Here is a 20,012-nt window from a genome sequence, read left to right on the forward strand (position 1 = left end):
GGGAGCCGAAGCGTCGTGATACATTTGTCTCAATGTTTCTGTGCTTGACGTCTTTATTATCCATGAGCCATGCTCACTGTTAGTACGATGTATTTACAGCGAGCAGATGTCTTTCGCACACTCAGCGCAAATCCCGTCCACCTTTCTTCCGTGTCCGTAAACTCCACCTGATCTCTGGGGACGTATTCTGCGACGATCACTTTCGGCAATAGTATCGCCATCAAGCGCGCGCGCTGATTGGCTGGTTGAGCACTACGTCACGCAAAGGCGATAGTATCGCTGGAGTGACAGTCGCAAAATACGTCCCCTAGTCTTGCTGCGAAAACGTGTCGCTCGCCTGCCGATGACAGCCCCCTGCAACGCCCTGCAACTTCATGGTGGTTCATGAGGTACGCCGTAGCCTAGAGCTCTCGAATAACTCTGGTCACCTGGGGTTCGTCAACGTGCACTCAATAAACGGTACACGGACCGGTAGCGCCTGTCCTGCCTTCGGACACGGTGCGAAGGCCTGATACGCGCGGCAGAGAAGAACAGAAGATTGTGACCAGCCTGATGCCCACAGCGATAACGAATTATCTGAAAATTAAGCTAGTTAACACACTGGTGTGATATTCCCCATCAAAGTCAACCTTCTGCCTATCGGGGAAAAGCTTCCGCGCCCTTAATTTCCCTTTTCAAAAGAAGTTTCATTGCTTCATCATCTCATGCGGCAGTTAACCGATGCATGTGCTATGTAAACGCGACACAACGTGAAAAGATTCGACCGCTTCCGATCTTCTTGCGTGTTACAAACACGATGGTTTGGTGCACGTTCATCTTCAGCACGTGCCGTATATCTCGGCGGTTGCCCTGCTAGATCTGCTGGAGAGTCCGTTCGAGTGTAGCCGATAACTGCGCATGCCCATTCATTCTTTTGTGACCGTGCAGCAGCAGAAGCGCGCGCACAAGTGTGGTGCTGGACGTGTGAAATAGACGCGGCAAGGTTGGGCATTTTCTGGAGCGCGTCACAGTTTCAGTGCCTCGACCGGTAGCGCCTGTCCTGCCTTCGGATGCTGGGCTGCCCGGGATGAACACCGCAGACCTGCATTTTACATCAGCGCTATGGCGCGACGTTCTTCTTCTATGGAGCTGTGTGGAGGACAGTGGTACCCGGTATTTCCTTAACTATGTAGCGCTGAACGAACGTCGGTTCCACGCGCGTTTCTTTTTGAGGCAAGTAGAAGCTGTTCTTGACGCATGCGAATCGACAATGTTATCATGTAGTTTTATTTTTTCTGGCTCTTGTTTGCTTAGCTCAGCTCTTTCTGCGTATTCTAGGTGCTGAACACGTAACGCGCGTGTCGGAGGACGCCTTGCCTTGCCCTGTGAATGCAGGGCACATGGCAAGTTCAGTATTTGCGGAGTACACTGGTTTTACTCCTTTAATTGCTATCTGCGTCTACCTTCGAGAAATACTGGGCTTGCGGTCTTTGCCAACTGGAAGACGAGACTTTCAATGTCATATCGTGCTCCTTTCAACCTGTATAACATCCTCAAGCGGTAGCAATCAAACTGCGAAAGTTTAACGCCCTGCAACTTCACGGTGGCTCATGAGGTACGCCGTAGTCTAGAGCTCTCGAATAATTCTGGCCACCTGGGGTTCGTCAACGTGCACTCAATAAACAGTACTCGAGGATATTTTTTTCATTGTATTCCGCCCACATCGGACGGTGGCCGCTGTGGTTGAAATCAAACGCTCGAAATCGTTCTCCACAGCACAACGCTATGCTTAGGGAGCTACCGCGGCGGGTTCCAAATCAACACGTGGACTACATTAGATATGTGGTTGCAGAATGCTATCGTACGTACGTGGCCGTTCAAGTTCCTTGCACGTCATTTACAGTGCACGAGCGTTAATCCTTGCACTCCGCTTCAATCGGCATATAGCCGCCGGGCCAGTATAAGTATAGTCCAGCTACCTTGGTCTCAGCCGCAGAATGCGATGGCCGCCGAGTCGAACAGAAACAGACGGTAGTGTCCAAACCGTGGCACCTATGGCGTGTTTTTCGGCTCCACAGTCGCTTCCGGCGCACGTAGTTAGCAGAAACATGGCCTTCGCGATAAGCTTCTGTTACTCGGAGAAAGCCGCCGCTGGGTTGTGGACTTGGACACCAGCTATGACAACTTTGCTAGTTAAAAGCAAAATTGAGTGCAGAAAACTTCTGATCAAGAAATAGCGTATTTCATTTGCATATGGCAGATATGGCAATACAGCAAAGGTCGATCGCCGGCATTTCAGCCGACGCTCTGCAGTACGTCAGCTGAAATTCAGATTGCATTCTCGGCGTCCTCAGACGGCCTTCGAGCCAGAGCCCGCCATCGTAGGGCAGGTGCATGGAGACCGCCTGGCCGCCTTCCATTCCGCGAGGTCCTTGCGCGCCCTGGGCAGCAGCTGGGGGTCGGCGAACACGTCCAGGGCTGTTAGCGCCAGCATCTGGCTCGCCCTCTGCACGAGTCCCAGTGAATTTATTAGAAGTCGCAGCTACTGCATTCTTTAAAACGTTTGCACCCTTTGGGGACTTGTCTTGCTCCACAGCAATAATCGCCATCTGTCTTGCGCGCCTTTCCTTTCATAACGCTGCGCGCCCTGTACTTCCAGGCCACGGACGACATGCGCGTCATCAGCGTGACATAGCATTTTCGACAGGAAAGTAGCAAACGCAGAGTTTTCAAGAACGGAAACGCAAGCAAGGCAGATGGTGATTATTGTTATTTGACAAGGTAAGCCTCGGGTGCACTTTAAGAGTCGTTGCTTTTTCTTTCTCTGCTCCATTTCTTGGTAAATTGACCCTTTAAGGCCCAAACACAGTTACACATCAAGAGAAATTGGAACAACTCGTGCACCTTCATCTCTGGTCATATGTATAAAAAAACAATGAAATTTTACTTGAGCTATAATGAGCCGAATTAGCATAGTAATTACTTAGTATTTGGTCTGCTGAGCTAACTACAACAGAAAACTCGCTCCAGTCTATCGAAAACGCTACTGTAGGCTTTCATTTACGGCGCGTTCACACTCTCGTTGCGTGCGACGAGATCCTCGTTTCCGGCCGCCAACTCTCACGAAATGCGCTGAAACTCACCAGGTCACTTCTCGTAGTTTTCTTTTCCGAATTCATGGTTAATGCAAGAGTATTTAGTAGGTGTCTATCGAAATACATTACACACACAACATACGCAGACACTGTATTACGTAGGTCAAATGCGGTAACGAGCTTCCATGGCAAGAATCTCACTCCCGTCTAGTTTGGCTGGCTCCCTGCCGTTTCAGCGTCGCAAACACTCGCACTGTAACTACAACGATGGTATGCTAGCCGACAACACCACGTTGGTTGTGTTCACAGCTATACAGCACGTGCACGACTACACAGCGAGTCTCGGCTATTGGCTATGTAGAGCAAGGCGTGATTAGCGATCACAAGTTGCATTGTACCATACTTACATACACAGCGTAGCATAAATCACGTTCTTGTTCGCAGACCAATGAATTTCACAAAGGGCTGGAATGATCACGTTTTCGTCAACGCAACACAAAAGAAAATGCTACGTGCTCACGGTCAAAGCTGTTTAATTAACAGCTATTTTAATACACATGACGTCCATGTGTACATTTGTCCTGGAGACTTCTCTTCACACGAAGAACAGCACAAATACACAAAACACCAGAAAATATACCTGCAAACAACGTGACCGGCCATGCCTGCGCCATTTTAAAAATAGCTAGCCATATATTTACAATCGAGAGCAGCTTCCCCCCCTATTCCCTCCATTCTCTCATAACCCCGCGTTCTGATTGGCTTGCAACAAGCGATTAATTACTTCTTTACTGTGACTAAAATCAGTTGCGGATCAATCGGCGTTATATGCAAGGGCTTTTCTTTTTCTGCCATGCCACGTAGATTTTCCGGTCGCTGAAGTAGCCACCAACCAGAAATTTGTCATTTTGTGCGGGGGTCGATTCCTGTAGTTCATCAGAAATTTCAGGTCTCAAAGCAATGTAGCTTATATGATACGCTGGGCATCGCGGGATTGTAACGTTCGTAAAGTATCCAAGTACAAATGCTTCAAATATTATATCGGTGGCTTGTTTGCGGTAAAATTATGCGCAGACACGGCATTTCATAAGGGCGTTTTTGATATAGGGGCCACGACCCAGATCTTGTCTAGAAAATTTCAGACCTGCTGAACGAGAGTGCCTGAACCATAATGGACACAAAGGCTTGGTTTTCGCAGTTGGCGAGTAAATTCAGAATGCGGTATGGGGACGTCAGAACGGATGGGTCACCCTGATACGCGGCGATTCTCGGGGCAGTGTGAACGTTGTCGTACCCGAGTGGGAGCCTGGGCGCTTTCGGATCCCGCGGCTTGTGCGAACTCCCACGTGTGTCTGTCTTGCACCGAGCCGATGGCGAACTCTGGCAGCAGCGTGGGCACCTCGTGGGACACGTTGGCGGCGTCGCTGGCGCCTCCTGTTGGCACGACGCGGGTTAGGTCCATGTCCACGAAGTGGACGCCTGCGTCATTTTAAGACGGCCTCTCACCAGGTCTCACCATTTCGAGCTAACAAGCGCAGAGCATACAAGGCGTGCCAACGATCGTGTTTGCAAAGTATTTCATCGCTACGCGCCGCGGAAAGGTCTGAAATTGCAATCCGAATGCCGTTTTCCCTTTCCCTCGCGGCTACCGCGCTCCAACACCACCTCGAGGGTGTTGGCTCCAAGCCGGACAGTGACGTACACGTGTCCGTGCGGCTACGTACTCGTGTCTGTAGTGTGACGTCAATCATCGAGACACGTGACTGCGAGAGTTATTCAAGGAAACATATATTATTTGTGTGATATGTTGCTTGAACGATGAATTGAAGTTTAGAAAAGTAATGAAACACATATACGGAATGTCAGCGCGTTTTTTTTGTTGTTGTTGTTGTTGTTTTATTCCGCACCGAAGCAAGGGAGATGTACTTCCGCTTGTCTGCATGTTCCCAAGGTAGTGCAGTCACGTGCGCAGGTACCGAAACTATGCTATTTTCTACCGTGTTTTAGCGCGTGATCATGCTCTGCGATCCGCTTGTGTCTGCCTCAGTATTCGTGTAGCACTGAATTACACCGCTAGTCATGTTTACTCGTGCACAGCGTGCAACATCGTGCGCTGCGGAAAACGGGGCAATCACAACAGCTCGAGCGCGACGCCGTCAGCGGAAGTGCGCAGCGCCGGAAAAAAAAAAGTGAGGACAAATAAAGGAAAGAAGGCGGGGCCCGTGACACATGCGTCACGCGATCCTCGAGGTCCGTTGTAGCAGAACGCAGGGAAGGAATTTCACTCGAGGAGGCTAGACGGGGCGAGTGGAGAGAGATAGAGATTCGTGTTCGGGAAGGAAAAATTGGGGTAAAGTGCAGCGCAGTAACTGTCTCTCAGTTGAGGACACCTCAACCGCGCTGCACGGGGGGGGGGGGGGGGGGGAATGAAAAGAGGGGTGAAAGAAAGAGGGAAGGAGCAGCAGCGGTCGAACCGCTGTAGGCGTGGGGAGGGAGTTCAGAGGCGATCAGCGAGGGCGATGTCCTCCGCGAACACTAGAATCGAGCGTCTCGCTTGGCAGTGGAGCTCGCCTGCTGAAATCATGGGTTCGCTGCACTGAAATATTTCAATATCGGCTATTAATGAGCCGATTTGAAAATTTGCTGCAGCAGAACGCTTCCTACAGCCCACGTAACAATTTCCCGCGTGTAACCAAATTTTGCTCTGTTGCCCCTTAAGCACGAAATCGCTATGCTTAAAAAAAAGAAGCATCACGGAAGATGAACATTTCTATAGCATTTAATTAATCACTCCACGAAATATTTGCTTCCAATTAATTTCAACTCGTGCGTTAGATCTGCATAGTTTTTTTTTTTGTTATTGATGGGATGCCGATGACGGAGTACCGAATGATGGTTAGACGCGCTGCTTTAATTTTTTGATTTATTAATTGTTTATATACCCACAGCTGTACGAGGCATCACAGTGGGAAAGATTAATACAAATACTCAATGATAAAATTTTGCAGGCATACATGCGAGCAAGAATGAAACACCGTTGCATGCGTAGACGTCACAGAAAATATCTATCATCAGCGGCACTATGTATGGCTAGCATTTGTCGGAAGTTGGGGGTGTTCTGTATATAACAAAATTTACGAATAGAACCGTATACTAACCTACAAAAAATGCCACCCTTAAGTGCCTAGTGTCTAACAACGAATATTTACTTGTAAGATTAAAAAAAGGATGACATAAAAAAAATCTAGCGAAACTTTTTCCTTACTTCTTTCGGCGTGCTCAATGCCGTTTGGAAGTGCTTTGAAATGAATAGTTTGTAAGTGACCACAAAGTTTTAGTTCGCCATGGTTTCTAATTGTCTTATACAAAAGAATTTGAAGTGACCGATGGGCCATATGCATGAGCCATTTTACAGGCAGGATCCCACTAGAGGTAGAAAGAGAGGTAAAGAGGCAGGCGGAAGCGAAGGAGGGAGGTTAACTAGACTTTGTTCAGTTCGCTGCCCGACACGCAGATAGCGGGAGGGGCTGTGAAAAAGACAGTGAAATAACGCTTGAGTCCACATCACTCACAAGCATTAAGCAAGCTGCAGCGTATCAACAGCCGAGCACTCAAGCCTGTCGCCTTCGTGTACAGCAGAAGAGCTCTGTTTGCTTCCTTGGCTGATGGGGCAGAATATTCTCAGTTGTCGGGCACATTCGTCAATTGTCAAATAACTCGAGTACACTCTCAAACAAATGTACACACTTTGAGGTGTATAGTTGCCACACAACAATAATCGTCATCTGTCTTTCTTGCGTTTCCTTTCTTGAAAACGCTGCGCTCGCTACTTTCCTGTCGAGAATGATCTGTCATGCTAACAACGCGCACGCTGTTCATGGCTTGGAAGTACCGGGCTCGCAGCGTTAAAGAAAGGAAATGCGGACAAGACAGATGGCGATTATTGCTGTGTGGCAAGATACTACCTGTAGGGTTTTGCTTAAGAGTGTAAATGGACACGAAGACAAGGAAAGTCAAAAGCGTGGCAGTTTGGGCGAGTTTGGTATGTCATGACTGTTTTAGGCTTGTAGCGCAGCTCGGAAGAGCAAAAAAGGAAGGAGGTAGGGGTAATCAAAGGGAGCGCTCACTCTGTTTTCCGTTCCCTTTGATTACCCCTACCTCCTTCCTTTTTCGCTCTTCCGAGCTGCGCTACAAGCCTAAAACAGTCATGACAAGGAAAGGGACACACCGCTGTCAAACGAGGCTCGTTGGCGAGAGACTCGTATCCCCCGTCTGGTCCATACAATAAGTCCGGTATAGCACACTCACCGAGCTTCGTTCCGTGACTCCTGTAGGCCCTCACGAGCGCGTCGTTGTGCGCGAACAGCCTGCAGCGGCGGCCCCGGGCGATGGTCGCCTTGCAGCCGGTGGCGTGCGCGGCCGCGCAAAGGCAGCGCTCGGCGCGCGCCTGCAGCGCGTCCAGGTCCTCGTCGGGGTCCGGCGTCAGCACGTGGCACACCAGCCGGCTCGACTCGGTGATGATGTTCGGGTACTGGCCGCAGTCCTCGATCAGGGCTGCGCGCGCACGGGGTGTCAGGAAAGGTATGCGAAGGTGAGCTGACTTCGGGCGGCACTTGCCCACATATTCGCGCGTGGTCGGAGGCCTTGGGTTCAGCCCAAGGCGCAGCCCCCGATTTGTTGAACTCAACTGAATCCTCAGCCGCATAATGCCTATAGCCCGCGAGACAAGTCGAAGTTCACTTTGGGCATGCCGCAAAAAAAAAAAAAACGATGTGAAGTACAGAGTGGCGACGCTTCTCTCGCAGCACCTCAATTGAAAGGATGAGCCTTGGTCTCCTTTGTACAGATCGATAAATATATAGACAAGCTGCAGAAACTGGCGACACGAAGATGTGGCGGCGAATTAGGTCGGAAGGCGAGAGGGGTAGGCGTGGTCAAGCTTTGCTTTGCCATGATGTTGGTCAATTCGGCCAACAGCGAGTCAGTGTGCATAGCCGTCTGGGCGGTCCACAGTAATTGGTGACCATGGTGGAAGAAAAAAAAAAAGACTAGGATAGAGAATGACGTCATACCACTAGCTTCAGCAAGGCAACTTCCTCTCACACCACGCCTCCTTTCATTCGAGGCCCCCTGCGCATTGACTCTTCGGAAATAAATCCTCCTTTATTATCAGACATTTCGAGGCTTTGTTCATGGTAGCTCTTAGTGAGGCCCTCGTTCACGTTCGACCCTTGCCACCCGCTCTCCGCTCTACTCTCCCCATAGTAGGTCGCTCTACCTGTGCCCTTCGCGGGTTCGTCCCTTAGAAATTACAACTTGCCTATCGCGTGATGAGCGCCTATTTCCCGTAAGCCTTTACTTTAAATTGTTTATTACTATACTTCAAGACTGTCACGTGATGCTCCCTGCCATACTTCTTCATTCCACCAAAAACAAGGCATTTTACGTATGCTTCACATTCGGTTAATTGACGTAGGCGCTTCTGTTTCGACAAAAGAGGGCAATTCGTAAGCCAGATCGCACATTTAATTGGTTCTGCCATGAGGGCGAGATCGTCTTCCCGTACGTCTAAATCACTTGGAAATATTTCCACGTCATCTTACGTAACTGTGACTTCTTTCTCGACAGCTAATGGCAGCCTGGCGCTGGCACCTTTCCGGCATGAAGAAACGATTCGGTTGGATGAAAACGTGAAATTTGTTCGCAACGGTTTGATAATTGTGGTCACAGGCTAGGCGATAGTGTGGTATAGTCACAATTGACTCCGTAAGGCTTCTGAAACGTATCAAGCAGTTGCACCCGATGAAATGTCTCGACTTTTTTTGTGCTTTCTGCCCTTTGTCAGTGGCTTGCACGCCGCTGCACCGCTCTTGCCACGCCGACCAATCACCCAACAGGTATGACTGCAATTGACTAGAATGCACGCAAAAGAATCCACACAAAATGCGGTCATGGCAGCATTCACAACATTGATTGATTGATTGATTGATTGATTGATTGATTGATTGATTGATTGATTGATTGATTGATTGATTGATTGATTGATTGATTGATTGATTGATTGATTGATTGATTGATTGATTGATTGATTGATTAGCAACACAACAACACTATAACACGCCACAGTGAAAGACCCCCTATTATTTGGCCACATGGAGTCCTCTGTACCGTGCACCGAGAGCACAGTGCACGAGCGTTCTAGTACTCTGCCATGATCACAATGGGGATAACGTACCCGCGGATATCGAATCCGCACTGCTGCGCTCAATGGCACAAGGTCATATCCACTCGGCCATTGTGGCTTGTAGTATAGTGCTCGACCCGCAATGTCCAGTGGCAATTTGGGGACAAACGCCAACATCTCAGCAGCCTCGAGATCATTGATGGCCCTTCAAAGGAAATCCTTTACTTGCCGAGTATCCTGGACGTGTCCTTGATGCGATGCCTGAGCATCGCCAGGCTGAAGTAGGCCGACACGGCCGCGTCTGCAGCGTTCACGCCGTCCCACGGGCTGACGGCTGCGTGCGCCGCCTTACCCGTGTACGTCACCGTCAGCTGCGGAGCACATATAGGCACGTGGAACATCAATGCCGTCCAGATTTCTCTTAAAGCGAAACGTTTTGGCCGAGCACTCGCGCACTTTGCTGACCTTGGCGGTGATGTAAGCCCCATATGTAACTGGTCCTGCAAATGTGACGCTGCTTTCCAGCTCTGTGCTCTACGGAATTACGCAATGAAACAACAAATGTACAACAAACAACAATGGTACCTAAGTGTCCTGACGGCAACAAATATATACCTTTGTTTTTTTGTTTTTTGTTTGTTTGTTTGTTTGTTTGTTTGTTTGTTTGTTTGTTTGTTTGTTTGTTTGTTTGTTTGTTTGTTTGTTTGTTTGTTTGTTTGTTTGTTTGTTTGTTTGTTTGTTTGTTTCGTGAAGTTAGCCTTAACTGATGCTTTCCGAGGGTTTGGCGACGTCTGCTTGATTGAATTCATAGGCACACAGGTGGCCAGTCCTGAAGATAGTGCAATATGAAATTGGGCTGATCCTTGAGACATTGTAAAGAAAGTGCAATACACCGCTGCGTGGTAAATGGTTGCAATATTTTTCCGATTAACCGGGCACGCACGTATAGCCACTATTACGCAAAACGCGCTGCAGGAGGTTGATGTCACAAAAGAAGCTCACGCGAGTGGCTTACCGTACGCAAAAACCCAAACATTGTTTTATTCCTTCGACAGTCCTTTTACGTGTTTTTTTTTTTTTTGGGGGGGGGGGGGGCTTCAGGTCGCCTAGTTATAAAAAAGTAATTAATTGTAGGTGTGCGCAATTGAACGGCCCGAGATCGCTATTTACAGATATCCGAGGCGCTCGTCGACTCTTTTGCGTGTATATTCGGTATAGAGTACCTAGTTAGATATCTATTTACCACAGACAGACCGACGTGCGCAGACTTTATAATGTTGTCTAAAAATGCAAGAAGACCAGCCTACACGGAAGCAGAACAGTGTGTATTTACACGGCTTCAACGCATCTCTGTAAAAGTTAGGAGCGCGTCACCCAAGTGCTACTCTTGCGCCAACGGCGAAAGCTGTATGCGTTGCTTGCAGAAATGCGTGACCCGCGAGTGAGAGCGCCGCACCTTCTGGCTCGCCGAGAAGGCCGTCTTCAGCACGTCCTGGGCGCCTGGGTGGGCCGTCATGGCCACGTTGATGTCGTCGAAGGCGCCCTTCTCAAGAAGCGTTATCTTGCCCACGTTGTCCTCCTCTGCGGGCGTGCCCAGGACCACGATCTGTAACCGTTCGTTGTGCCCTAAAACTCTAACAGAACTTTGATCTTTGGTTCCACAGCGCATTGACCAAACAGCGGAGCTCTAAGGCAAGCGTAGGTGTGGGTTCTGGTACTTTAGGTGGGGTCGATCGCTGCCACGGCCATCATAACTTTTTCGCTGAACGCCGATGCATAACTTTTCCATGGCAGATCAGAGGCTCGGCTAGCTCGATGACTCAGCATTTCTAGCCTGGTCTTCCTCTCGCCTACCATGCACAATGACATTTCCACGGCTTGACGGCGTACTAAAATTATGGGGTTTTGCGTGCCAAAACCACTCTCTCATTATGAGGCACGCCGTAGTGGAGGACTCCGGAAATTTCGACCACCTGGGGTTCTTTAACGTGCCCCTAAATCTAAGCACACGGGTGTTTTTCGCACTTCGCCCCCATCGAAATGTGGCCACCGTGGCCGGGATTCGATCCCGCGACCTCGTGCTCAGCAGCCCAACACCATAGCCACTGAGCAACCACGGCGGGTTTGACGGCGTACTTACCATACCATGAAATGTGGTTCTGGCGCAAGGAAAACTAAGCGGGAAGAAGGGACAAAAAAAGCGCCAACTTGCAATTGAATTTATTACGCAGAAACACCCAATCATATACAAGCAGGATTGACATGCGCAATTCCATCCAATGCACTGCACGTGTAATGAACGCGCACTCACGTTATCTCCGTAGCACCGGCTAGACATACCATCAAGATAGAAAAATCAGCACAGCGAATCTAAAAACTGATATTCGTTATTGTACAATGCCGCCGAGGGACACCAATACAAACATGAACCTTTTTCTTTGAGTAATGCGCTTCCAGTAATTCACACGCTGGAGAAGCCCGTCTTTTACCTAGCAGACGCGTGTCCCCAAACTGTTACACGCAGCCGCATGAATTCCAGTGAAAGGGAAAGTGCAAACCTGTTCCATTTTTCAGCGATAAGCTGCGCTCCCTTAATCGGTTATTAGTGCAACGTCATGTTTGGCCGATATATACTCAGGCGCAACTCAGAGGTACTTCGTAAATAGTGCCGACGGCACAGCGCAGAAAAGGCCATGCTGTGCTACTCTGCGCACGGAGGCTTCGCCCTTCGAGAGGCAATATGGCCGCAGGGCCTCGACAGGTTATTTGGCGCGGAGAAAACCAGACACGTCGTTCCGATTCGCAAACTCTCTCAGGTTGCCCGAGACTTCAGTGCACAATAAATGTGCATCTTTCACTATTGCGATAACAATTACATGGACACCCCAAGAGAATTTTAATGCGAAAGCGTTGTGTGTCCCGTGAGGACAAGTGCAATCCGTCTTGCCCATATCTTCTTGTGCGTTTGGTCATGCAGTAAATATTGTCGCCAATCTGTGTCAATCTTTCAAAATGTTGGTTAGCTGTGTTTGGTGGTGGGCGGGCATCTATTGAAGAAAGTGCACGTGTTCTGTATTCCTTTAATCTTAGTCCCATTCTCGCACTGTTTGCAACCAATCTTTCTTTTCTATCTTTCCCATTACCAACTATCAAAAGTAACGCGTTCGGTCACAAGCATGCGTGATGGCATGAAGATTAAAGCCTAATGGGAACCAGATAATTCTTTGACGTCACAAAAGGCAGTTGGTCATTTTTAAATGTTTAGCTATTACGGAAGTCTATTGCCTCGTGTTGTTAGTTTCCTAGTGCACGTGTGTGTCGTCCGCATTCAGGAACAAAAGTTGGCGTGGCTTTTCCCGTATGTTGCCAATGTCGTTGCCTTCCCTAAACTAGAGGCGCATCACAACTTTCTTGTCAGTTGGACGTATAAAGTTATGTACGCTACCTAAACTCGTAGCGGCTTCTGGAACATTTCATAACACTATCAACCGTAGCAGTAGCAGTAGTAACGAGCGATTGGAGTGCATCTTTTCCTAGTGGAAGGGGTCTTTAGTACAGGGCTCCTGTGGCTTTAGCTGCCGATCGAGTCCGGTTCACTAGCTGTCGCTGGTCATCCAGGCTAGGACTGAATGTTATTATGATAGATAGACGATGATAGTGGTATAAAGAAGGGAAAGACGCTTAATTCTGCAACTCATGAGGAAGCACAGTGAAGCGTCGTCAAGAAAGAGGGAGTGGGAAGTAAAATATGATAAACAGGGAAGATGAGGCCTTATAGATTCCCCTATGCGTCACAGGTGGCAGTCCTCAGCAAAGTGGCCAGCGTCGTAGCGGGTGCTCACAGGGTGGCCATTCCAGTGGAATCTGCAAACTCCAGCAGGTTTCGCAACGCAGGGAGCTGGGGACACACTGGGAAAAGCAGGTCAGTCTCTGAAGCCGCTGGAAAGCCGTGACGTCTGTGTGTGGTGATGACTATGGAGCGTTACTGCGAAAAGGATGGGCATGCCTAAAGAATATGCTCCAGAATTTCTGGGTCCCCGTATCTCTTGAATGCAGATGACGTGGCGCGGCCCTTGGGCATACAGCCGGGCCGCAGTCCAGGTGCAGCCACTCCGCAGGCGCAGGAGCGTGGAACGGTCTCTTCTCAAGAGGCCGGCCATTCTCTGGAAGCGGCGTCAGGCCCCTGCCTGACGCCGGGAGTGCGCGTGAACCACACACGGGAGTGCGATGATGATAGAGATCTAAGGAAAGGAAGGACGCTTGGTTCTGCAACCCGTCAGGGAGCACGGCGAAGCGTCATCAGGGGTGAGGAAATGGGTAGTGAAAGATGATAGAGAAAGATGGAGGATGTGGCCTAATAGACTCCACTATGCGCGACAGGTGGCAGTCCTCAGTAAAGTTGCCAGCGTTGTAGCGGGCACTTATAGGGTGTCTATTCCCGTGGAACTTATAAACTCCAGCTGGCTTCGCAGCGCAGGGAGCTGTGGACACACTGGGAACAGCAGGTCACTCTCTGTGGCCACTGGAAGGCCATGGCGTCTGTAGGTCTTGATCACTGTGGAGCGTTCCTGCGCCAAGGATGGGCAAGCACAGAGAAGGTGCTCCAGAGTCTCGGGGTCCCCGCACCTCTTGCAGGCAGGCGACGTGGCGCGGCCCTTGGCGTACAGCCGGGCCGCAGTCCAGGTGCAGCCACTCCGCAAGCGCAGGAGCGTGGAATGGTCTCTTCTCCAGAGGCCGGCCATTATCTGGAAGCGGCGTCAGGCTCCTGCCTGACGCCGGGAGTGCGCGTGAACCACACACGGGAGTGCGGGTGAATGGAGGTGAGCAGGCACCGTAGCCGATATCTTGTGCAGTCCGAAGCCGCTACCGCTCTGGTAACCCGGACTACATCGTGGTGGGTAGCTTTGGCGTGGGTATCCGCCTCCTCGTTACCGGCTATCCCGACTTGTGAAGGCAGCCAGTGGAAGGATACTGAGATTTCGGTGGTGGCTAGAGCCATTAGCTTGGTAAGCAAGCTGAATGTTATGGGCACTTGAAGCGCGTTCGCGTCGCCGTGCTGTCCTGGTATCAACGGTGCACGCGCGGCCCCCGTGGGAAGGGTTAGACATCCAGAGACGCGACAGACGTGAAATGCGTTTGTCTGCAAAAGCGACGAAGCCAAGAAGACGCGAACTAACGCTCCGCACAGTCAGTTGTTCTGCAGGGCAGCGTTCTGCCTTCCACTGCTGGCAATGGCGTTGTAAGCACAAACACTAGCGTTCCTGATGAACACCTACATGTGTGCATACCAAGGGGGTTTGGCGCATACCACAACGTAGTGCCTAGTCACCTGCGCAGAACTGGCACTACACTTCAAGCTACAAATGATATATTTTCTTCTGTCTCATACAGTGCGTCATTGATGTGCGACGCCTGCAACGTCGGAGGCATAGAGTTTCTAAATGGTATACTAATACGAAACTCTATGGTCGGAGGTGGTGCTTCTCATCACGCCAGTGTTGTGAGACGCCTGAAAGCTGCGAGGGTGGTGTTTAGGATGTGCAGCATCAGTTACATTGCATGCTACATTCGCGCCAAGGTGTCGCTTAAGTATGCTCTCAAGGCGGCGCCTGTGAAACTTCAGGTGAGCACTGTTCGTACTCGATGGCACCGTATAACATACCTTTCCGCTGAGGTTGGTGACTTTGTTCATGACCTCTTTGACAGCCACGGCGGCGCCGAGCACGCTCTGTGAGACCAGGTTGTGGCCGCAGCCGTGGCCAATGTCGGGCAGGGCGTCGTATTCCGCCATGAGTGCCACCGTGGGGCCTGCGCGAAAGAGTGCGCGATTTTATTGCGTAACCATTCTTTGGCGAGTTCTCCAGCCCTGCCTAGACGAATTCACAGTATAAGGGCTAAAATTGTGCAAATATGATTAGAAAGTTGTTAAATTTCCAATCGTAACTATAGCTCGGAATTTATGTAATTGTGAATGTTACAATGGCGAAAATGGAGTAAGAACGTTCTTGCTGCAATGCACTCGTTTAAATCAAAGTACTGTTTAAAAGTATGCGCTCCCAGGAAGCGGATCCATCCAGTGGATGTAGTAAAAAGCAGTTGGTATGGCCAAGGACGACGTTCTCTCTTCCCTAGTGCGGGCATTCTTCTCGATAGTGCGCTGTTAAGTCTCAATTCAGGAATGCAGCTGATCTCTTTGCTACTTTGTAAAAGATTGTGCGTATTATCATGCACTTTGTGGTGAGCGGCACCGCCATGAGTTCGGACAACCAAGAATATATTCAAATCCAGCTTTTCATTTATAAACGGAGACCATCGCCACTTAATTATTTCGCGCTTATCAAATGTTTGTATCAAGCGCTGTGACGACAGGTGGCGCGTACGACAGACACAGAGAAGCCTATGCTACTTACCTATCCAAGTGAGTCAAAAGCCCCTATAAGAACAAGTAGTTCGAATATGCGAAATCTCGAATACCAATCGAATATTTTATGATATTGGATTCGTAATAGCTTCGAGAATTCGATATCCCAAAATATCGGATAATATTCACTGTCGAATGGTTTATCAGTAACTGCGCTTATTACAAGGCTTGAGAGAATAATATTTCTGGAAATCGATTGCTGACCTCTTCATATGCCATTGTAATTCAACTGAGCAGGCAGAGCTGAGCCATTCCTGAAATATGTGTTCCCAGTAAGCGTGCTGCCGGACACATCATTGTGTACTCAAAAGCACCGGTTATGCGTGAGAGAGTAAAGCGGATAATCGCAAATTTTTTTACGCAATAACTCGGTTATCTGATCAAGTTCGCCTCGATTTTAGGCTGCCTGTGGATTTGTCTTGATTTCAGCCCAACTAATATTCGCTTTCCTTAATGGATGTCACCATGTTCGCATCACTGAATTAGTCAAGGTATATCAACCATACATTTTAGTCGTCCGTAAGCACTAATGAATAGGACCCTCTCCATGAACCAAATATTTTGGAATGAAACAGAAATATTTGCCATTCGATTAGAAGCCGGGATATTCCCGTTTTTATTAAGTTCAGTTTCTTTTACCATTCAAGCACCCCTGTAATGCTAACACTTCTACATCAGGGGAAACTGGACCAATTCCTTTGTAGAGAGTATATATGTATAAAAAAAGCAATGGAATATTACTTGTTGTAAATCTTACCTTTTATGGTAATTATTTCTTTACTAATTCGTTTGCTGAACATTATCTGCGACTGAGAACTCTATCCGGCGTACTAAAACGCTACTATAAGCTACGAGTTAAGTTTACCTTGCCTAAAGTCAAGATATTTAGCTTTCAAACTGCATGAAGTAGATATACCTTCGAAATTACAGGGTTAACAGCTATCGCTCTAAATCATGGCTTTCTTCCACGTACCGTCGGTGCCTCCCGGCGCACTGTATTCAGCCCTGAACGCGGTGTCCATGTAGTGGCGTCGACTAACATTGAAGCCCTGCCTTTCCAGAAATTCGCACAGCCTGTCGTGGGCCTTGGTTTCACGCAGCGCTGTCTCTGGATTCGCCCAGAGGAACTTGCTCACGTCCCAGAGTTCGTTCGCTTTGGCCTCCAAGACATTTCGCACCAGGGATGAAAAATCCGCAGCCATCGCCTGTGCAAACGCAATGCAAGTCGGAATGATCCTGCGCGTTTCAATTCCTGAGTTCTTTTAATTTGTAACTCTCAAAAAAAATTAAATTTGGCGGGGTTTTGCGTGCCGCGATCACGATATGATCATGAGGCACGCCACAGTGCGGAACTCCGGATTAATGTTGACCAACTGGGGTTTAACATGCACTCAATGCGTGGTACCCGGGTATTCTTTTTTTTATTTCGGCCCCATCTAGATGAGGCCACTGCGGCCAGAATTTGATCCCGCCCCCACTGGTTTAGCAGCGCAACACCGAAGCCACTACACCACCGCGTGTTCATTATTATTTCTTTTAGAATTCATTCGTTTCCTATATCGAACTTGTAGCTGTTGCACACCTACACGATTCTATACAGTACTGAAAAAGACAATAGCGTGCGATATTGCGAGAACATAATCAGAACAGGGATAATGCACACAACGCAATGTGTTCGCTATTCACATCTTGCTTGCGCCTGTACTATATCGCCCATTCTGGCTTTCCTTACGGAACATGAACTCGGCCAGTTGAACAAATTGAGGTTTCGATCCATCTGTTCCTGCGAATTTTTTTTATCAAACCATCTAATCATTCGCCATCCTCAATAGCGTTACTCTTAATTCCCTTGATATCTGTTCTGTTACCTGTAAGTAAGCGTACCAGCCCCACTATCTACTTTGGGCATTACTACATGGCCTGCAGCCCAACTCCATTATTCCTCTTAACCCTAGCTCAGCTATTGGTGCTTAATGTTGTTACGGGGCATTTGGACAGGACCATGCGCGCAAGCACGAAACGAAGTGGAAGTGGTAGACTGTCTCCTGGAGCTGCGATCTTTGTGCCAGCCTGCGCGATGACCACTAAATTTTACCCATGTAAATAGTTTTACGTACATTTGTGCATCGGGCTTCCTCTTCGTAACAATGTCTCTAATCTATATTACCGCTATGCCTGGCGTTTTCAGTTCCATGGTTCCTTGTCCAGTCCTTAGCTCTCTCTCAAGCTTTGCTGCAACTTTCCAAGCTTTTTGGCTACAGATTACTGCTCGTATAACTATTGGTATGCATTCATTCTCGAGGATATTGTTAAGTTGTTGGAGAAGCACCTCCTGTATGCGCTTCAAGCGAATTGTCAATCGTCCGCAAATTTACCCTCTAGCAAACAGCTTGCGTTTCTGTTAGTCCAGCATTAGGGACAATACAAGTGGCTGTGCATTGCAGTTATCTGACAAACCTGTCAACTTTAGCAATAGCCGCCTACCGACTTCCACACACCTAGGCCCACTCGCCTTGCAACAGGACAGCGCAGTTCTCTTGAAGTGAGCAGAACAGGCGTGCGAGAGCTGGAATCGGGAGGGGTGCCGAAAGTCACAGACTTCACAAAGGTTGCTCGGTAACTTGTTGCAAGAGGTTAGACGATGACAGCAACACGATATTTTTGGCCGCTTTTAGGCGCCACGCATATACACTCTTCTTTTCGATGATTGCGATGATGATTACGGCGTCAAACCGTGACACATACCCACTAAGGGTCCAAGATTCGAGTTGGCACAGGCAAAACATGCGTTGATTGAGCAGAGTTTTGAAACTCAATAACAAATACCCGCCGAGATGGCTTGTACTAGCTACGACGCAGTGTTATGGGCCGCACGAGGTCGGGGGTATGATTCCCGACCTGGGCGGATGCGTTTCTATGGAGGCCAAATGCAAAGATAAAATGATCATGTAATCAGATTTAGATGCACGTTTCAAAAAACCTAGGTGGTCAAAATTAATCCAGAATCTCCACACACCGGGCACCTCGTAATGATATTGTGATTTTGGCACGTAAACTCGATATTGCTTTTACTGGATAAATGAAACAAAAAACAAATTAGGCATCTGATTTAAGAGCCAAAGCATGAGTTATAATTCTTTTGTGTTTAGTTAACTACAAAAATGAGACCAAATGATCTCAAATGGGATAAATATTAACCTCTAGGGATGTTTCCTATGCGTGGCGTTTCATGCTTGTTCCCCAGTATGAGTACTCCAGAAGGTTGTGATTCCCCTGCTTCATCATATTGCTGTTCCATCTATTAAGGTGAAGCTTCCTTGCCAAGTTCCAAGCACTCTTTAGTACGTATCTGGCCTCTAAAGCCTAGCTTATTTAAAGGCATGTTGCCGTCCAGTGGAAGTGCAGCGAAGAAGTAGTTTACGATTTTATCGCTTCCAGCATGGAACTTAGCACATCATGGAATTGATTTATTTGAAGGCAGTGAAATTTTATGCAGACCGATCTTTTTAACATCTTCAAAATGACCCCTAATTCGAGATATTCATCATCACATTCCGAAGATGAATCGAGGCAATATCGATACTGAGCGCGTACCGCTCCACGTCAGACAGCCACGCTCGCGGGGGCGGAGCTTGAATGATCGCATGCCGCGGTAAATCCTGACCCGAGACAAAGCCGCGCATGACCCGCGTGGTTCCTCAGTGGCTATGGTGTTGGGCTGCTGAGCACGAGGTCGCGGGATCGAATCCCGGCCACGGCGGCCGCATTTCGATGGGGGCGAAATGCGAAAACACCCGTGTACTTAGATTTAGGTGCACGTTAAAAAACCCCAGGTGGTCGAAATTTCTGGAGTCCTTCACTACGGCGTGCCTCATAATCAGAAAGTGGTTTTGGCACGTAAAACCCCATAATTTTTTTAAGCCGCGCATGCTTGCCAAGCACAGCGTGACGCATCAGCAGCTGCGGCAACTGGCCGAGACGTTCGGTTTCCGACTTCCTCGCGCTTGTCGCCACGGGGTGTTTCAGCTCGATAAGATAGCGGAGCCGCCTTTATCTGCGCTCACGCGTCACTCGGTTTCGATATTGCCTGGATTTCCCGTTGAAATTCGATGATAAACATCTCGAATTAGGTGCGACATTCGAGAGCTAAAATAATGAGAGTGCTTTAAAATGTGCCTCTCTTCAAATTCGCCGTTCAACCGCCGCTAAAGCACTAATAAAAACCTTAATATTTGGGAATTAGTCTTCGGAATCTCGCGTTATTCGCGGAAAGTTATGTCCACCTCGCCTGGGAACTCGCATGAAATAACACCACGTTCGTTGAGCTTATATC

The 20,012-nt window shown here is 48.7% G+C and overlaps 1 protein-coding gene and 1 long non-coding RNA gene across 6 annotated transcripts in view; one reads left to right on the plus strand and one right to left on the minus strand.

The window, feature by feature from the left end:
* Positions 1 to 252: 252 nt before the first annotated feature.
* The window catches only part of LOC135904435 (uncharacterized), a 75,570-nt gene continuing 55,810 nt past the window's right edge, over positions 253 to 20,012 (plus strand). The window contains exon 1 of the long non-coding RNA XR_010565115.1: positions 253 to 1,212. This is a non-coding gene — a long non-coding RNA (uncharacterized lncRNA). The remainder of the gene's footprint in view (positions 1,213 to 20,012) is intronic.
* On the minus strand, positions 1,761 to 18,376 carry LOC135904433 (xaa-Arg dipeptidase-like). 5 transcript variants are annotated; one of them, XM_065435239.1, is made up of 8 exons: positions 18,192 to 18,376; positions 16,653 to 16,884; positions 14,921 to 15,066; positions 10,715 to 10,864; positions 9,484 to 9,629; positions 7,383 to 7,628; positions 4,369 to 4,553; positions 1,764 to 2,485 (listed from the first exon to the last, which is right to left on the minus strand). In XM_065435239.1, the coding sequence occupies exons 2-8, from the start codon at positions 16,879 to 16,881 to the stop codon at positions 2,223 to 2,225; spliced, it is 1,365 nt and encodes a 454-aa protein (XP_065291311.1). In that variant the 5' UTR covers positions 16,882 to 16,884; positions 18,192 to 18,376; the 3' UTR covers positions 1,764 to 2,222. The 5 variants fall into 5 exon arrangements, with proteins under 5 accessions (XP_065291313.1, XP_065291314.1, XP_065291311.1 ...); XM_065435238.1 differs by having other exon boundaries at positions 18,178 to 18,376; XM_065435240.1 differs by having other exon boundaries at positions 2,220 to 2,485; positions 9,488 to 9,629; positions 18,178 to 18,376.

This window comes from Dermacentor albipictus, chromosome 7 (assembly GCF_038994185.2).
Source record: "Dermacentor albipictus isolate Rhodes 1998 colony chromosome 7, USDA_Dalb.pri_finalv2, whole genome shotgun sequence".
Classification (NCBI taxonomy): domain Eukaryota; kingdom Metazoa; phylum Arthropoda; class Arachnida; order Ixodida; family Ixodidae; genus Dermacentor; species Dermacentor albipictus.